The sequence below is a fragment of the Sinocyclocheilus grahami genome, unplaced genomic scaffold, assembly GCF_001515645.1.
Source record: "Sinocyclocheilus grahami isolate Dianchi unplaced genomic scaffold, SAMN03320097.WGS_v1.1 scaffold1127.1, whole genome shotgun sequence".
Lineage (NCBI taxonomy): Eukaryota > Metazoa > Chordata > Actinopteri > Cypriniformes > Cyprinidae > Sinocyclocheilus > Sinocyclocheilus grahami.
Genome location: NW_015506306.1, coordinates 445,800 through 463,971, shown reverse-complemented (window position 1 = coordinate 463,971; position 18,172 = coordinate 445,800). Strand labels below are relative to the sequence as shown.

Genomic DNA, 18,172 nt, shown 5'->3' with positions numbered 1-18,172 from the left:
AGAGCACCACTTTTACTGAACATCTGGTATGATAGTCTGAACCATTGGGACTTTATATTAATAGTCTTAACTGCTAATTCTCTGGCAAGCCCCGTAGAACAAAGTGCATGTTACAGTTGAAGGGTATTTCTGTTATGGTCATTTTTGTGAAGGATATTTTTTCTATCCTTTTTCTTAGAATGAGGAGTCCAGAAGTCTTTGTATAATGTCAAATACTGTCTATCTGTTGCTTTACTTTGATTTCATAGTGGGTGAATAATCTTGATAAATGATCAAAATGCAGTCAGCATGATTGGAGTACATTTCCCCATCCATCAGGAAAACTCCCATAAGCCGTTCAATATATGACTACACATAGCAAGGGACTAAGTCTTGCCACAGGGCTGTGTGTGATGATGACAATTATTATACATAACGAATATAATAAATTTGTTACAGTTTCTAAATCATATTTTCACTAAATGATCCGAGGGATATTTCCATGTATTTGTAGCAATCCATAGACAGGAAAACATATAGATGAACACAGTGAGAGATGATTCCATCATAATCAATATTGAGTAGTTTCAGAAACAAAGTTTTTATGATGGTAACTTTCTCATGCTTGAAACCTTTTTTATTGTATTATTATTATAGAGTGCTGCAGTTGTGATGTCAAAACCCGCAAGACTATTTCCTATGGGTTTTTATAATGGGATTTTTTGATTTTTATGAGTAAAACAAGGTCTGTGGTAAATTGGATACTTTGCTCTAAAATGTAAATGACACACACCCATATATATATAAATTAACACTGATTATTACATTATAATTATGAACATTATTATTTCTTTTATTAAATTGAACTGTCCAAAGTCCGATCCAGAAGTCTCTCTGTATAATTAGAATGCAATTTTCATGTTAAATACTGTCTATCTTCACTATAGCTTTACTTTTGATTTCATAGTGGGTGAACAAACCTGATAAATGATCAAAATGCAGTCAACATAATTGGAGTACATTTCCCCATCCATCAGGAAAATTCACATAAGCCTTTGGATATATGACTATATGACTGTACATAGTCAAGGATTAATTCTTGTGTGTGTGATGATAAAATTTGTCACAGTCACAAGATGGCAAGAATGTAAGCTAATAATGTTAAAAATTCAGTGCTGTCAAAAACTAACTGAAATGTATTTGTTTTTGAAGGCAACAGATCCTAAATCTTTTACCTTGAATGTTGTTTAACATGTCATCGTTGAGAAAGAAAAGGCCTCACATAAGGGTGGGGCTCATCATAAATCAGACTATCCTTTTAACAGCTGATTCTATCTGATTTTCTTTCTTTGTCTGCTCTTTATTGATTTTGTCCCTTGTGGCTACAATTGGAAACAATTGTGATTTTGTTGCTCTGTGACTTGCTGCTCCTTCAGAAGTGACCCCAAAATGACCGTAAGGCATGTTACTTTAAGTAAGAAGAAAATTACAAACAAAACCCCCTACCAGCAATGTGCCCTTGAGTCAAACACTTAACCCCAGGTTGCTCCAGAGGGACTGTTGCCATAGCAGGGGAAGTCGCATTGGACACAAAAGCTTCTGCTAAATGGCAAAGCTTGTGAGTACTGTATGTCTCTTTAAGGTGTAAAAATGTAAAAGATGTATCCATATTTAGCCAACAGTGCACAAACTACTGGAGAATGTCATGTCTACTTAAAAAAATAAAAAAAATAAAACACATTTATTTATTTTGACTTTCTGACCTATAAAATCACATTCATTGGTGTGACCTAATGTATTCAGGTTGATTCAGTCACATCAAATCATCATATTTTGACTAGAATACAACCAATTAATTTAAAAAAATTGTATCACAAGAAGTACAAATTAGGTTACTTTTTAATAGCTCTAAAACTAAAATAGTACATAAGGGATAGCCTACTAATTAAATAGTTCATAAATTGTTTATGTTTTCTGCACTGTAAAAAAATATTGTTCAATGTTGTATGTTTTACAAGAAGATACTATTTCAGTCTTCAACATTTCAGGTTTAATTCAGTGTTACTGCTTCTTAGTATTTGTGAAATTTACTAGCAATTTCTGAGTAAAAATAGTTTCTACACCATTTTATTTTCAGTATAAAATCTTAAGAAAAATGGCATAATAGCGTATTTTTTTGTATATATTATATGTTTTATGGTGTTCTAGGGATAGCCTACTAATTACATAAAGCGTTCACAACTGTAATTACTTCAAAAAATAGTCAAAACATCTAATATGCAATATGGTGATTGTCCTGTGAGTGAAGTCCAGAGGTCAAATGAAATAACAACACATTCTCGGTGTCTACTACCCTCACCATTTTTGCGACCGAAATGACCCGCTCTCTCATCCAGCACCGCGGACAGCGCCTGCGTCTCACGCGAGACTCAGCAGGAAGTGGCCATCATTCGCTCATTTCATTGCGCGCGCCCCTCCCATCCCCTTTCCTCCCGAGTCCCTCTCAATGACTGGCGAACCTAGGCACAGCACGGAACACGTATGCAGCAGCAGCAGCATCTTTGCTCTGGCCGTGTGAAGAGATTGCAGTGTCTGCTTCCACACCCGAAGTGTTTCAGGATATTAAAAATTCACCAACAGTCGATCAGCCCTCTGAATGCCGAACGCTACATCAACAAACTGATACGCTTCCACGCCGTAAACATCCCATCGTGCGTTTAATTCGCTTGTACGGTTAGGCGAGCGCTGTCCGAGAGCAAAAATGTTGGATCCATCCTCCAGCGAAGAGGAATCGGACGGGATAGTGGAGGAGGAAAGCCGAGAGGTGATGGCTCCTCAGACCGGATCCTCTCGCATCTCCCCCAGCAGGACCAGCGAGAGCTCCGATAGGCTCCAACCCGCCAGCCGAGGCTCCAGCGCGCGACCATCCAGCCCGAGCCCGTCGGCCGCCAGCGAGCAGGAAAAGGAGGACGTGGAGAAACTGCAGAGGGAAGAAGAGGAACGAAAGAAGAAGCTGCAACTCTATGTCTTTGTAATGCGATGCATCGCCTATCCTTTCAACGCCAAGCAGCCGACCGACATGGCAAGGCGACAGCTGAAGGTAAGAGCATGAGGTGTCCGGGTCTCACCTTGAGAAAAACGTTATGCATCATCATGCCCTTTTATGTCATGCCATTATCAGCAAACATTGCACTGAAACCCCATGCATATGTCACGTGATATTAAAGTGAGGAAACCTTTGTAAAAATCACCATATCCTTCATGGGACACCTATAAATTCACAGCCTTCATTTTCAGGCTGTTTTTCAACCTCGAGAGGTCCTGTCGCGAGATCCCAAACCCGAAGGGATTCGTGCACGTTCGGTCAAATTCGTCCGCACGAGACGAGCTCTAATTATAGATATTCTTCAAGAGGCTGATGGACCAAAATAAAGCGGTGTCATTGCCGTAGTACGGTCATGTGACTCGTTCACATTGGAAGTCAGCGGTTGTGTGCAGTCTTGCAGCCATAAGATATTCAGTTCCATTTGCGCCATCTCTCGCGCCACTCATTCATCTTCCAAGGTGACTTTTGGTGTAACAGATGCGAACACGGGATCCACTGTTCAGAAGGTCGAAAAAGAACAACGAACCTATTTGTCATGTCGCCTGATTATGTAAATACTTCCTCGTATTTTATCATAGTAAAATAATCAAATACGATTAAGCAAAAAAGGACTTCATTGTAGTTTTACGCGCGTTCTTTAATTATGCAGTTTTTTTTACTCAAAAGCCCGTTGATAAACAAGTCTAAATGAAATGCAACAAATGTGTTTAGAAATTATCCTGAGAGTTTCATTTGCATACAACTGACCTAAGACTGGAAGAAACAAAAGAAACCAGTGGTAGCCACCCTACCATAAAATGTTTCCTTGTTAAGAGAGGTATCTTTCAGAGGTCCCATCCAATTTCCCTCAGTTATTGATCCAGGCTGATCCCTGACTATTTACAACATGCTCTGAAACCACAGTTAACAGCTTGAGTTACTGCTATAGTAAGTAACAAAAGGAAAAACAACTGTTCTTTTGTCCATTCTTATTCAGACAATCAATATATGCTATTGCACACTTTTAAATAAATTAGAAAAAGCTAAAAGATTTAAATAATCAAAAAAAGACTTTTGTCTGTATGGATTTTTTTACCTGACTAGTGTTATATTCACAGTATGAGAAAAGATAAAAAAGTATAGTATGTCATTTGTAAGTGTAATTTGGGGCATATAGCATGTGTTATGTGTAACATCAAATCAAAATCGATCTGACATTGTCAATGTAGCAGCATATAGTCCAAGATTTGGTTATGCAATATGGCTTAGTCAGATGAGCACACAATAGACCGCATTGAAAAACTGCATGCATTTGTCCAACAGTATTGTTATTCAATGCTAGGCAGCCTCACATGAGGTCTAAGAGGCAATTATAGATGTAAAAGCTTTGATCAATAACATTGCATTGGAATACATGCTGTTTGTCATTGCAGAAATCAAAGCTCTGATCTTCATGATGCATGCCGGTTCAGTTGAGTGAGTCAGAGCTGGTGGTATTTGGGTCATTACAACGAATCTCAGAGTTGAGTCACTGTTGAGGTCCTTTAGGTACAATAGAGTAATTGCAGTCAGTCACTTTAATCACTCAGAATCATCCATGTGAATCATGGTCATGAAGGACATCTATCAAGAGCAGGGTTGAAGGAAGGGTATGATTCTTTGTTTGTTGACTGAATTTAAGATGGCACTAACACCGTTTAGAGGTATAGTGAATGGTAAAGATTGTGTTATCAGAGGCTTTATTAAAAAGCTTCTCCATAGATTCATGCACTATGTCGTGCTTTAGTCGTTTTAAGATAAACTTTTCCCAATAAAATTCATACAGTAAGTTAGACCAAATGGAATTCAATGATTGCTATATGACAGCATGACATTTACCTGTTTACTCACTAAATATAAATCTGAACACAAAATCATTGCATATACTGTAGGTATATAGATAATGCACGTAAAATGAAAAAACGACCAACATATATACACATTAATGCTCATTTTATACAAAATAACATACTAAAGCTGAAAACAATGAGTTCAAACCATCAAAGACTCTTAAATTAATATTTTTCTGGAGTGTCAGATGAAAAAGATAATTTAATGAAAAAAATGCAAAAATTGGATGCTCACATATGAATTTGGGGGTTAAGATATCATCACTAAAAATCAATAAAAAAATGTTTATCTCTTTGAGCTGCCCTACTTTATTTGCAGAAAGCTTGACTAGTAGTTTTATGGGTACTTATTCAGCTAATGTGATATCAGAGGAGCAGGGGATTGAAGGTAATGACTGTAGCATATGTCTCGTTAAGAAATCACAGTTTTTGTATCATGAAGAAAATCAAATCTCCTATGTGCATTATTTCTTATGTGTATGGAGTTGCTTGATTTTCTGATTGCTATATGACTGTAAACGCAGGGACATAGTATATGTCCTTTATCAGGTTCATTATGCTAGGTCATGCTGGTGATTTTGTTGCAAGGAAAATTGTCATTCTGTTCTCTAAAGTCATTCTGAATGTCCTTAAAGGTTAACTAAAGCCATATAAAAGGACATTATACTCTGTTGTAATAATATAATGCATTCTGTCTCACCAGAATTCCACATTTATTTCCTTTATAAATCACAGCCATACGTTGGGTATATTATTATTAAATTTGCTGTCAATTTTACATCCTTTTCTACTCCTGGGTATCACTGAGGGTAGCTGCTGGCTATAATAACAAAACTTATTCCATTTTTGTTTATTCACAAAATACCTTATAAAGTGTCCAAGTATGCAGTGTTTACAGTGGAAAGCAATCAAATCCAGAATTAGATTTAAAATCTTTGGTCTTCTAAAAGACTACCTTCCTAGTTTGGAGTTTTTCCATCCAAGTTTGGTGCATCTAAAGGGCTTACTTATCGTGGCTCACATCTTCAGCAAACTGCTCACCACTCAGGCGGAGTGCTCAGCCAGTTCATTATAAAATTCAATAATGTTGAATGAAGCCTCCCTGTTTCTATATGAGTCACATTTAATTTTCTTTCCTAGTTTAAGTCCAGGAGGTCACTTGTACTGTGTGTACTGCCTAAGACTAATCTGTATGCTGTCAGCAGCGTCTCCTGTACTCACCCTGTATCTGCTCTCATGAGCCTCTGGTCTGGGCCGGCAGCCCTTGCTTGAACCCCAGACGATACAGGCACATGATAGAGATCTCTCAGCAGTTTTGTTCACGGGCCTTGGGGGAGGATAGAATTTCAATTATCTGTATCCTTCCCGTGTTTGATTTCATCGCTGATAGATGGTAGATGTCCCCCCATTTCAGCAGATAAGGTGGTTTTGTAACAAGGGCACATCAGAGGCCCTTACACACTCCAGACCCTCTAGCTTTATGATGCACCTATAAACTGAAGTGTTAAGATTAGCATTAGATCAGTACACACTTCCCTGTGTGTACATCGTGCTGAGAGATCACTCCTCCTGGAATAAAACCAGTGGTGATGACAGCTTTCAAAGGCTTATTGTCTTTTACTTAGCTGGCTAAGCAAATCTTTGTCATTTCAGCTGAATTTATCTACAGATGAGATGTCCTTTTCTACCCTTTTCTCTTTTCTCTTTATTTTGATCTTTCTCTTCTTCTATGTTTTACCTAATTACCTGGTATTTTAGGTCACAATTACCTGTTCCCATAATAGGATCTGCTTTCAAAAAGATATTAAGGTTGGAATCTGTAGTTATTCCTTTAATCAGATTTCAGCATACTCATGTCAACTGCCATATATTAGAAATACATATACTACATGTATTAATGTATTATAAATATACATCAGTTAGTTCTGTTTTTTGTTACATTATGAAAATAATATATAACATCTATCTATCTATCTATCTATCTATCTATCTATCTATCTATCTATCTATCTATCTATCTATCTATCTATCTATCTATCTATCTATCTATGCCTACATATATAAATATACAAATAAATATTATCAGGGACTGCAAGTTGCATTGTTACACCAATACAGCAGTGATTGTTTTTATGAATCATTTGAATCGTTCATTCAAATGATTCCTTAAAACACACTGATTTGTTTAGGAACCAACCAAATACAAGTGAGTCATTTAACTTGTCACTCAGTTATTTCAACAAAACTGATTCATTCAGGGGGGGAAAAAACATCTCTACTGTGTTTTGCTCGGAGACTCACAATGCATGGTATTCTGTTGTAGTTTTGCTCATAACTGTTTCTGTTGGTGGAGCAAAAATAGACTAAATAACTGCCTATATTTAGACTAAAATGGAAGTTGAATGGAATATTAATGTTTCTGAATTTTGCTGAAACATGTTTATTGAACTGGTATATTAAAGCACAAAGCAGTGGTGCAAGGGTAGAGGAAAATTCTGAAAGTATTTGGCAGAATAAAAATATTTATATATATGTAATATGTAATGTATATATATATGCATTAAATATATAAATATATACATTTTGTCACTGTTTTATTAGATTTTACCATTCCTAACTGCATGGAGTCAGGATCAAGCTTATGCTGAGATAAAGATATACACATCACTTATTGAAGTTGCACATCTGCATTATTGTCTGCTGTTGTGTGCATTTGCGTGTGATATTTTGACAGGCTTAGCTTGACTATTGTTTGTGTTGCAGAGTCACACCTTGTAAAGGCTGTTGACCTTGTGAAAAACGGCACAAAGGGACTGCAGTGTTATACTGTCACTCACAGCTAGGCCTTTTATCTATGTACAAGCCTTTAGTGGATGCTTGTTTGAAATTTAAAACTCATGCTGTTTAGATATGCAGTACGAGGAAACATACTGTATGTGCATACAGTAAATGTGCGGATTGTATCACACACAAAGGGTTATGAATGAATTGGATGGAAATATACTGAACTGCTGATCGCAAATGAAATGTATCACCTAGATACTTTTATTAATGCAATGTCTGGTGTTCACGCATTAAAATTAGGCTCTGTTTATATGGTCTATTGAGAAGAATGAATGCCTGTCCCACATAAAAGGCTTTAGAAACCAGTTAAATTTCTGCATTGTTGTAGGGCTTGCAAAAGGAGATACCGAAAGATTTTTTTCATTTATTACAAGAGGCATGCCCAGGAAAGATGGGTGAATGAGGAATTAATTCAATCAAACCCTGTGTTTCAGAGTATTTAGCACAATCAAACTCAAAGAGAATGACCCAACAGGAACAGGGCTCCTCTATGGTCTGAGAGCCCCACTGGGTTGGCCTGCTGGCCACATGATTTTATTCTTGTTCAGACAAGAAGGAAAATCAGAACAGCTTTGTATGATGGATAATGTTACCATGCCTGTATCGAGTTGCCAGGCTCACAATTTCATTCTCCACTGAATTCCAGTTGAGCTCTTTTACGGAACGACACTGCCAGCATGTATTGTGTGTGGGTGTGTGTGTGAATCCTCTGCCGCAATCCCACACACATGTTGCAAAGCGGGTCAGTTTGCTATGCAAAAGGAGAGCTTCTGGTCAGTGTGAAATATGAACTAGGAGACGACAAGACAAGGAAAAACATTTTTTTTGAGGATAGACAGCTATAAAAATGTCTGATGGAGATATGACAAGACCAAATATTAATAAAACAAATAGCTTGATCCATGTCCATTTGAAGTTCATGGTGATTTTCATTGCAATGACATGTTTAAAAAAATCTCTGAATAATGCTAAACATGAAGAAACCAACTTTCATAAATCAACTATAAATCAGTTTTGTAGAGCAGTGAAAACAAAAAAATATGAAGGAAGAAAAACATAAAAATCCCTCAAGAAATATAATCAGTCTCTTTTGGTCTTGCCTGTGATGGGCTTTGATATGAAAAACAAAATGTAAAACTGAATTTGCATTAATAAGCCCAAATACATGTTACTGAAAATTTTAATTCAAGTGATGCTTGGTTTCTAAAGCAAAAAATAAATCCCAGGCAAATGTTGCACATATGAAACAGTCTGTAAGTAACATCAATAATACAGTGTGGGTTGTGATTTTATGAGTGATTTAATTTAAAACAAGTCAGTGAAGATGAGATAGATTAATGGATCCACATTATATTTGCTATTTGCTATTTTTTGTGTGTCAAATTACTGACAAATGTCTTTTAGAAAACAGTTATGTAAGCAAATTCTGCATTTTTTTCACAAAGCATGAAACCAGGCATTTGCTGTTAAACAAATCCAATAGTTTGCAGTATGAACAGACAAAGCCCCCATCTTTCCAAAATAGCGCCCTCAAAGATTAATTAAAGATGGAGTAAGACAGCAGCAGCAAATATCAGTGTTGTCAAAAACAACAGTAGGAAAATAGCATTCGTTCATGACAAACTAACAACTGACAATGAAGATAAATATGGCATTTAATGAGAATGTTTCAACTGTCACACTGTCAGATTCCTATATGTGCAGCATTAACGCCCAAAATGATTGACAGGTAGAAAGCACGTCAAAGTCTTCTGACTGGCTCAGCAAAATAATTTTTACCTATTTGGCCAGTAGTTAAAAAAAAAAATAATTTTATTTACAGAGACATAAATGTGAGAATTGTCCATAAAAAATCTATTACTGTAAAATCACTCAAAGTGCACCATACATGAAACTGGACCAACTGATGTTACAAAATGTTACAAAAATAGTCTGCTGGTTGTTTATGGAGATCCCAATGCTTAAGGAAAAATATCTTTGCTTTCTTTAAAGTAATAATTAAAAAAATTATTTAAAACAATAAGGAAATCATAGAAATTAATGTTTAATTGTAATGCTTCATAGTACAGAGAAGTGAATATATAAGGGTAGAAGAGAGACACAAGGGTCTGTAGTGAAGGGGACATGTTGAGGACACAGCAATGACAACAACAATAATAGAAAGAGAGTGGAGGTTAGGAGATTAGGAGAACCTGAGAGACAGCAGAGGTTATGGCAGCTGGATGGAACAAGAGTTAGGTTGGAGAGGATCCCGTGGAGATAAGAGGATGTTTGATTGAAAGGCGAGAGCTGGATGTCCTTAGAGATTTGGAGATTCTGAAATTACCTTATTAATATAACAGGGTGAGAGGGATGAAATTTATCGGTTCATGAAACACACTGAGAGAAAAAGGACAGGTGAGGAGAGGAAGAGAGCGTGAGAGACTGGCAGATTCATTTTGTCAGAAGTAATAAACATCCAGCTGGAAGGTCCTTAAACCTTCTTTATGTAGCAGGTTATTCACATTTGAGAGTGAATTATTAAACAGTGGAATAAATGGTGGCTATTTTTAGTGCTGCTTTAATTAACGTATGACCCAGCTCTGGAGTAAATTGAACTTAACTCTCCTAAAATGATAATGTAGATTTATGAATGATATCGATAAATCAATGCATATATGAATGGACAAAAATGCATGTAAATTACAGGCCTCTCTCATCTTTTTAAGTGGGAGAACTTGCACAATTGGTGGCTGACTAAATACTTTTTTTCCCCACTGTAAATATAACAAATTATATTTTTTATGATTTTATATAATCTAAATGTAAATATAATATAGAAATAAATATAATTTAATACAAGGTCTTTACTGTTAGAGGTAATTTCGTTATAATGTAAATGTGGACAACAGAAAATGTTATGCATCCAAATTCATTAATCAATGCTCATTTTGAAGGCTGTGTTTGAACTTTTGGAACAGTGTATTTACATTTATAAAGAGCCAGAGCAGTGTGTGTTTGGAAATGTTTGCTTTTGCTGAAAATGTGTTGATTTTTGTTCATATTTTTAGGGTGTAGAAGTCTGTATTTGTATGGGTTTGTACATGTGTGATTTTTCATGGCTATTTAAATAAGTGTTGCTCCGAGAGAAGTCTGAGAAAGACAGCGAGATGAGGGACATCTGCTCGAGCAATAGGAACCCTTTTCTGTAAATATTAAGACTGAATAAGAGACCCAAGCTACCATAAAGTGCGTTTACATAACAGATATGGGTCAGGATAAGAGGTAATGTTTTTTGCTCTCACATGTGCATTTGTCTTTGTTTTGGTGTAATTAAGATGATACCTAAACATGAATGTGCATTCACACGTATATTTCAGGAACTATGGATAACTTACTTCTGCCCTAATAAAGCTCCTAATGAGACTTCTAATATTCATGGAAATAAAGTGTCCTGCCCCATGATCAATTAGAGGCAAAACTTATGTTTAATTTATGTTGCTATTCAGCACTAATTGGCCTCTCATATTTGTGCACTTTGAAGATAGACAGCTCAATTAGGTGTGAGAGAAATAATAACAAGCCTCTCTAGTTTTTACAGTGCAGAAGCAAACCAAAACTAACTTTGATTTGGCGTACAAAGGAATATGTTGAATTTTTATGGTTTTAATGTGCAACCAAGGCTAAAGTACAGATCATTGCAAAATAAAAAGGCAACCAAATGTTGTTCACCATACTAGCGTTTAATGAAATAATTGAATTATAAATTGTAGGCTGCTTACATGTAAATTGTATTACCTGTTAATGTGCTAAACTTTTATTTGGTGTACAAAGGAATATGTTGAATGTTTTAAAATGCTTTAATGGGCAGCCAAAGTCCAAGTTTTTATCCAGAGCTGAAAATAGAATATTACAAAATAAAATGGCAACAAAAAGTTGTGTTCAACAAATTATTTAATTATAAATTGTAGTATGTATACATGTAAATTATATTATCTGTTCAAATGAAATGAAATAATATTAAACATTTGAAATAAAATACATTTTAATATTTGTGTTTTAATACATTTTCACATTAACATATTTAAAGAAAGAAAAAAATCCACGAAAACATGTAAAGAAAACTATTAAAATATTAATAAATTATTCATTTTTAAGGCTATTTGTAGATTTGGACACAAGTTAATTAGTCAAGTGGGAACAGTTATTGGCTGTCTGATGCTGATAATCTCAAAACTGCCAGTTAATCAGTCTGGCCAATAGGTCTATCACTAGCCTTGAGCCAGAACAGTAGTTTAGATAAGTCTGTAGGTTTTTTTGTCTGCATGGAGAGTAGGATGAAAGGAATTAGTATTAGAGAGTGGAGGAGGAGGAGGATGGTGTCACAGTCTAGTGTGATGAACAGCAGTAGCTACTAGCTGTTGTGGCACTATAGCCCTGTCTCTCTAGGAGAACTGCCTGGACCCTTATTCTAAAGCATGTGACAGAATTTTCTCATGCCATCACCATCACCACCACACACACCCACTCTCCCCCTTGTAAACCAGAATACACACTCTCTCCTTTCCTCCCTCCCATCCAGCTTTTTCCATATCCTATAATCCATTAAGCAGCACTAGCACTCCTTCCTTTCACTCCCTGTCTCTCCCTCTTCCTCTATTTCCTGGCAGGCCGATATGACCTTCTGTTTTTCTCAAGGTCTCTATTTCGACAGTGAACACATGAAGAGAGCATCCATTACAGTCTTGGCCCATTTTGTGCCTTAGATGGGATAAGACATGGCCAAAGGAGACAAATATATATAGTTCAGTCATGAAGCTCTAGATGGCACATTCTGATGGGGTGTTAACGTAACTGATGATATTCAGAGAGTTAAATGACTTGGCACAAGCTGATTGGTTCATGCTGCATATGCAGCCAATGAGCTTACTGCCTTGCATTTATATGGCTGGCTAGCATTCACTTGAGATTCCTGCAGCTCGCTTTCAGAGTTCTCTGAAACCCTCCACCTTCCCCAGCTCCACCTGTATAGATCTGCTACGGGTTATTTTATATACTATTTGTGCAGCAGCAGTATTTCTTTGTAACACGGCAAAAGTTATCAGTATAACACTGTGTTATATTACTCTGAATACATATAGGGCTAGGTTCGACTCTTGGGAGGATAAAAATGAAATTTGGGCCAAATAGTATGAAACAGCTAACAGCCAGCACATTTATTGCACATATAACAAAAAAACTAATAATAGAAGAAACAAGTTAGTATTTTGTTGTATTGTCCCAACACAACACTGCTGGAATGGGAAAAATTCGATATTTAGTCCAGGTTGTGCATAACAGGTCCGAGAAAACAAAGAAAGAGGAAAAAAATAAAATAAAATGTCCAAAAGTCCTTCACAAATTTGTGTGTGTGTAGTGTAAAATGAATGTATGTATAAGGCCTTGTTTTAACCTACTACCCGGGTAGTGTGTATAAAGTAACAGCTTAGCTGTAATTGAAAAGAATCCCACTATGCAGACAGGTCCGAGTTGAACGTCAGCAGTAGGCCCTTCACAGAATCACAGGGTCTGGCTCGCCATAGCTCACATAAGCTCACAGTTGATCATGTCACAGAAAATCAGGATGGAATCAGGCAACAAAAAAAACAGTCAGAGTTCGTAGAAATAACTTCTCAATCGACATCAATAAGAATTCCTTTTGAAACCCATGAACATACTGCAACAATTTATATGAAAAGTTTAAACATCTAAACATTAGAAAGTACTTTTGTGCAGTTATAATATTTCAAATGCAGCACTTGATCACCTCGTGCTTACCAGCAGCAGAAGTCTTCTTCTCCTAATTTCTACGTCTCCGTTAACGAGATCATACAGCGACCCCTACAGGGAAACTACTGCCTTGAACTTAAGCGTAGGACAGCGTAAAACTCTAGGGGGTTACATCTTAAATACTCATGGCACCGTATCGCCATATGCATTGGCAGTAGCAAGTTTCTGTACTTGCTTGCAGCAGCAGCAATAATCTACAACTACAGCAATAACCAACAGCAGCAGCAATTCAGCAGCAGCGTAGCAGATCTGTTCCGCCAAGACCAAATACATTAACATTGTCATATCCATCACCATGCTAAAATGTTCCGAGAGTTGACATGATTGAAATACACTTTTTAACAACAAACATGAAAAATTCAAAAAGGGGAAACATTTTGAAAGGCATACAGAAGTACAACTTAAAGACTCGTGTGAAAAAAGGAGAAAATAAACCAAATGACAGACAGAAACAGCATTTCCTCAAACACAAGTAACACAGCAAAATATATTAGCTTTATTTCAGCTATAATTATTGAAATCCGAGAGCATAAACATAAATAAATACAAAATGTAACCCCCGTGTAACGCTTCACAGTTCAATTTTCAGACCACGTGATGCAAATACAATAATTAAAAAATAATTTAACCATACCAAAAATGAAAACGTTAATTTTTTCCAGTTACTTCAAAAATGAATAATTGTCATTTTCTCTCTCTTTTTTTTTTTATTTTACTTTGCTAAATTGTGACTTCAGAAATTATTGTTTGAATAAATTAAATCTAAACGATTTTCAATTTTTTTCTTGCAATTTACACTGTGGACTGTACCACTAGCGCGGGGGTGTGGCCGCGGACTGTGTCACAAACACTTAACGTGGCTTAATGCTGACAGACAGAAACAGCATTTCCTCAAACACAAGTAACACAGCAAAATATATTAGCTTTATTTCAGCTATAATTATTGAAATCCGAGAGCATAAACATAAATAAATACAAAATGTAACCCCCGTGTAACGCTTCACAGTTCAATTTTCAGACCACGTGATGCAAATACAATAATTAAAAAATAATTTAACCATACCAAAAATGAAAACGTTAATTTTTTCCAGTTACTTCAAAAATGAATAATTGTCATTTTCTCTCTCTTTTTTTTTAAATTTTACTTTGCTAAATTGTGACTTCAGAAATTATTGTTTGAATAAATGAAATCTAAACGATTTTCAATTTTTTTCTTGCAATTTACACTGTGGACTGTACCACTAGCGCGGGGGTGTGGCCGCGGACTGTGTCACAAACACTTAACGTGGCTTAATGTATCTTACTAAAACAGTGACACTGGAGGACACACCTTATTAATAAAGCATAGGCTACTATTTACAGACAAGCAGAATAGCCCAGAATATGAAATGAGATATGAAATATGAAATGTGTGTTGATGCAAATGAAAGCCCCCACTTTGTTAAAGCAATGTAAAGTAAATTAAATGTCCACAAATTTATTGCTCAGGTGGCCAGTCTGAGACACCAAAGTCTAATTGTGTATACATGGTTGCTTGTGTATGTGTCTGCATGCCCAACAGCTCTCCACCTCACTGCCATATAAAGGTAAATAAAGAGTTTTTCCTTAAAAAACAATTATGTGTCTGTGTCTTTATCAAAAAGGGGGTATCCGGGTGAACGGAGTGCAGCTCCGTGACGATATATAAGATGCATCCGTCTAACGTCTTAATAACTAAATTAGGTTTCATTGTCTATATAAATATACAAAAATGTGTGTTGAGTAATAAATACATTATATAGATCATTTTGATCCCTTAACCCAACCTAACCATTTCTCGATTAAAATATATTATTCTATAATATTAAACCATCTCTAAAATACATAAGAGATGTATGTTTCATCATAAGCAAACATTAAAAAAATGTGTGTTCTATTACCACACTTCACATACAAATATTTACAATTACTGATGTTTTTTTTAAATGTTTGAAATTGTATTTTAAGTTGCATTCAAAATCCACTTGGCTGAGGCATGTGCATGTCGCTTTTTTGTCAGAGGAGCATTCATTCTTCACAGGAGGAAGCCATCTTACAGAGTCTTCTACACTTGTCAAGACAGCCATTGGTACCTGCTGTCTGAGAAGGCTATCTGTTTGTGCACTTCACCCCTTATTTAGACTGCACACGTCTGCGGCGCGTTACGGCTCCGAAGAGGTTTTGTTACGTTCTCCACACGGTGCCAACTCACACCAGAAGTGGATCAGAAGCGCAGCAGTAGGATTCGCGAGACCACGTGATTTTCCTGTCAGATGTTGTTTGGTTGCTCATTGCCCTTGTAAAAAAGATTTTTGATGTCATATAACACCATGTGTTTTTCCATTTCTGGCCTCCTGCCAAAGATATGTGACGTGAAATACGATCGGGTAATACAATGGACGCGGCGTCCATCAAAAATAGACTAGGTGCCTATCTTTAGTGAAGCGGCGCAGAGAGCCGCTTCTGGGACGCTTTTGAAACGGTGTAAACACAAGCATTGACTAGAATGACCGCGATCAGTTCCGGTAGCCTCATCGGAGCCGTAATGTGCCGCAGACGTGTGCAGTGTAAATAAGGGGTCAGGTGTGTGAGCGGTGCGCATAGAAACGCTTTATCACAGCGCGTGAGTACCGCACTGAGATGTCTTGGTCTTAAATGGCTTAAAATTACTTTAACGTTTAAACTGACAAGATTTAAAACACGTGAGAATGAAAAACTTTCTCGAGAAAGCAGCACTGGCCTGATCGTTAAGATAGTTTTGGGGGGCTAAGGTGACAGATAGGGGGGCTGAAACACACCTAAAAAGGGTTTAGAACCGCCCCTGGTATAGCGTGCGTAATTATACTGAAACATAAATATATAACCAGTTTACTTGATTCAATGTGATGGCTGAGCCTGTTTCTGAGATAACAACATGCCAATCCGTGGTTGGATTTCCGACACGGCTAATCGTAAATCATCTTACACTGTCAATAAGCGTGACCAGGGTTGCCAGGTTTTCACAACAAAACCCGCCTAATTGCTACTCAAAATTAACCCAAAACTACAAAACGCGGCAAGCGGGAAAACCGCGGACTTGGCAACACTGAGCGTTACTGATACTCGAGCCAACTCTGCTCTAACTGTCAACTAGCAATGGGAGTCAGATTGCCCCCTAGTGGATGGCTAAAGATATGTTAACTCATATTCATAAATTCTCAAGGGAACGTCTCTGAATTAACTGATGCTCGCGCCCCCCTTGACAGGTGCTGGCGCCCCCCCTGCGGGTTGAAAAGGTTGAAAACCCCTGACGTAGAGAACAAGTAGACCTGACAAACACAAACTGAACAGACTAGGACTTTTAAACACTGGATAATGAGGGACAAAGTAGACACAGCTGGAAACAAATTAACACGAGGAGAAACTGGATCACGGGGAGCAAAACACACACAGATAGTCCAGAACCCTGACATATCGCTCCCTCCCGAAAGGTGCGTCCTCGCACCGTAGAACAACAGGGGGGGGAAATGGGTGGGAACTAAGGAGGAAGCTCAGGAGAAGGACGGATATCCGGGAGGGGGAGTCCAGGGAGGAGACGATGGAGGGAGGAGACAGGAGGGGCTAGGAGCCGAGGTGGATCCGCTGGGTCTATGGGCCTAGGCGGAGTCCGGGCCTCGGAGGCTGGAGGTGAGAGATTCTTCAGCCATGGCGACACTGGATGATAGCAGACCCGCGGAGCTCGCACCGTAATGATGGTGGGCTGAGGGCGAGCAGAGAGGTTGCCAGACGACAGCGGTGGAGGAGGCAGGAACGGGTGGGAGTGTGGGCATTTGTGAATCTCCGGGCATTCAGGGCTTAACTCTGGATCGGAAGCCTCGTCTAGGCTGAACATGGGAACAGGATGGCGCTCAGGAGGAGCGGACACTTGAGGGCGCTTACGAGGAGCGGGCACTGGAGGGCGTTCTGGACTGGATTCGGGGACTGGAGCCCTCTCCTCTTCGGTTTGGTATTTTCGCCGCGCCATACTCAGCTCACCCTCAGCCGCGGTGCTGGGGGCGGAGCTCCTCTCCGCGCTCACACCATCCGTGGCTTTCTCCCTCGTGGCGGGCATTGTCGTCGGCTCTCGCACCTGGTCTGACGAGTTGAGCTCTACGTCCGAGGCAATCCTCTGCTCAGTCGCTCGGCTTTGCGCTGGCTCATGCATCGCGGCAGGAATTGGCTCTCCGTTATCGGTGGGCTCGGGCTGATGCTCCTCACCGCGGGGAGATGGTAGGCTGGGCACTGGGTCTGGAGTGGATCTGACGAGATCATCCGCGGGGCAGGATGCCGATCCGTTTCTCACCAGACTCCACTCCACGAAGGCAGCGAATTCCCTCAGCCGCGGTGCTGGGGGCGGAGCTCCTCTCCGCGCTCACACCATCCGTGGCTTTCTCCCTCGTGGCGGGCATTGTCGTCGGCTCTCGCACCTGGTCTGACGAGTTGAGCTCTACGTCCGAGGCAATCCTCTGCTCAGTCGCTCGGCTTTGCGCTGGCTCATGCATCGCGGCAGGAATTGGCTCTCCGTTATCGG

At 38.4% G+C, this 18,172-nt stretch overlaps 1 protein-coding gene across 8 annotated transcripts in view; it reads left to right on the top strand.

The window, feature by feature from the left end:
* The first annotated feature begins 2,401 nt into the window (after positions 1–2,401).
* The window catches only part of LOC107567086 (calcium-dependent secretion activator 1-like), an 87,885-nt gene continuing 72,114 nt past the window's right edge, over positions 2,402–18,172 (top strand). For 4 of the 8 annotated variants that reach the window (XM_016252694.1, XM_016252693.1, XM_016252692.1 and 1 more), the window contains exon 1: positions 2,404–3,079. In XM_016252694.1, coding sequence (XP_016108180.1) covers positions 2,741–3,079 — 339 coding nt within the window. In that variant the 5' untranslated portion in view covers positions 2,404–2,740. Of the gene's footprint in view, positions 3,080–18,172 lie in introns of all 8 variants that reach the window. The other 4 variants (XM_016252696.1, XM_016252691.1, XM_016252689.1 and 1 more) reach the window with 2 other exon arrangements.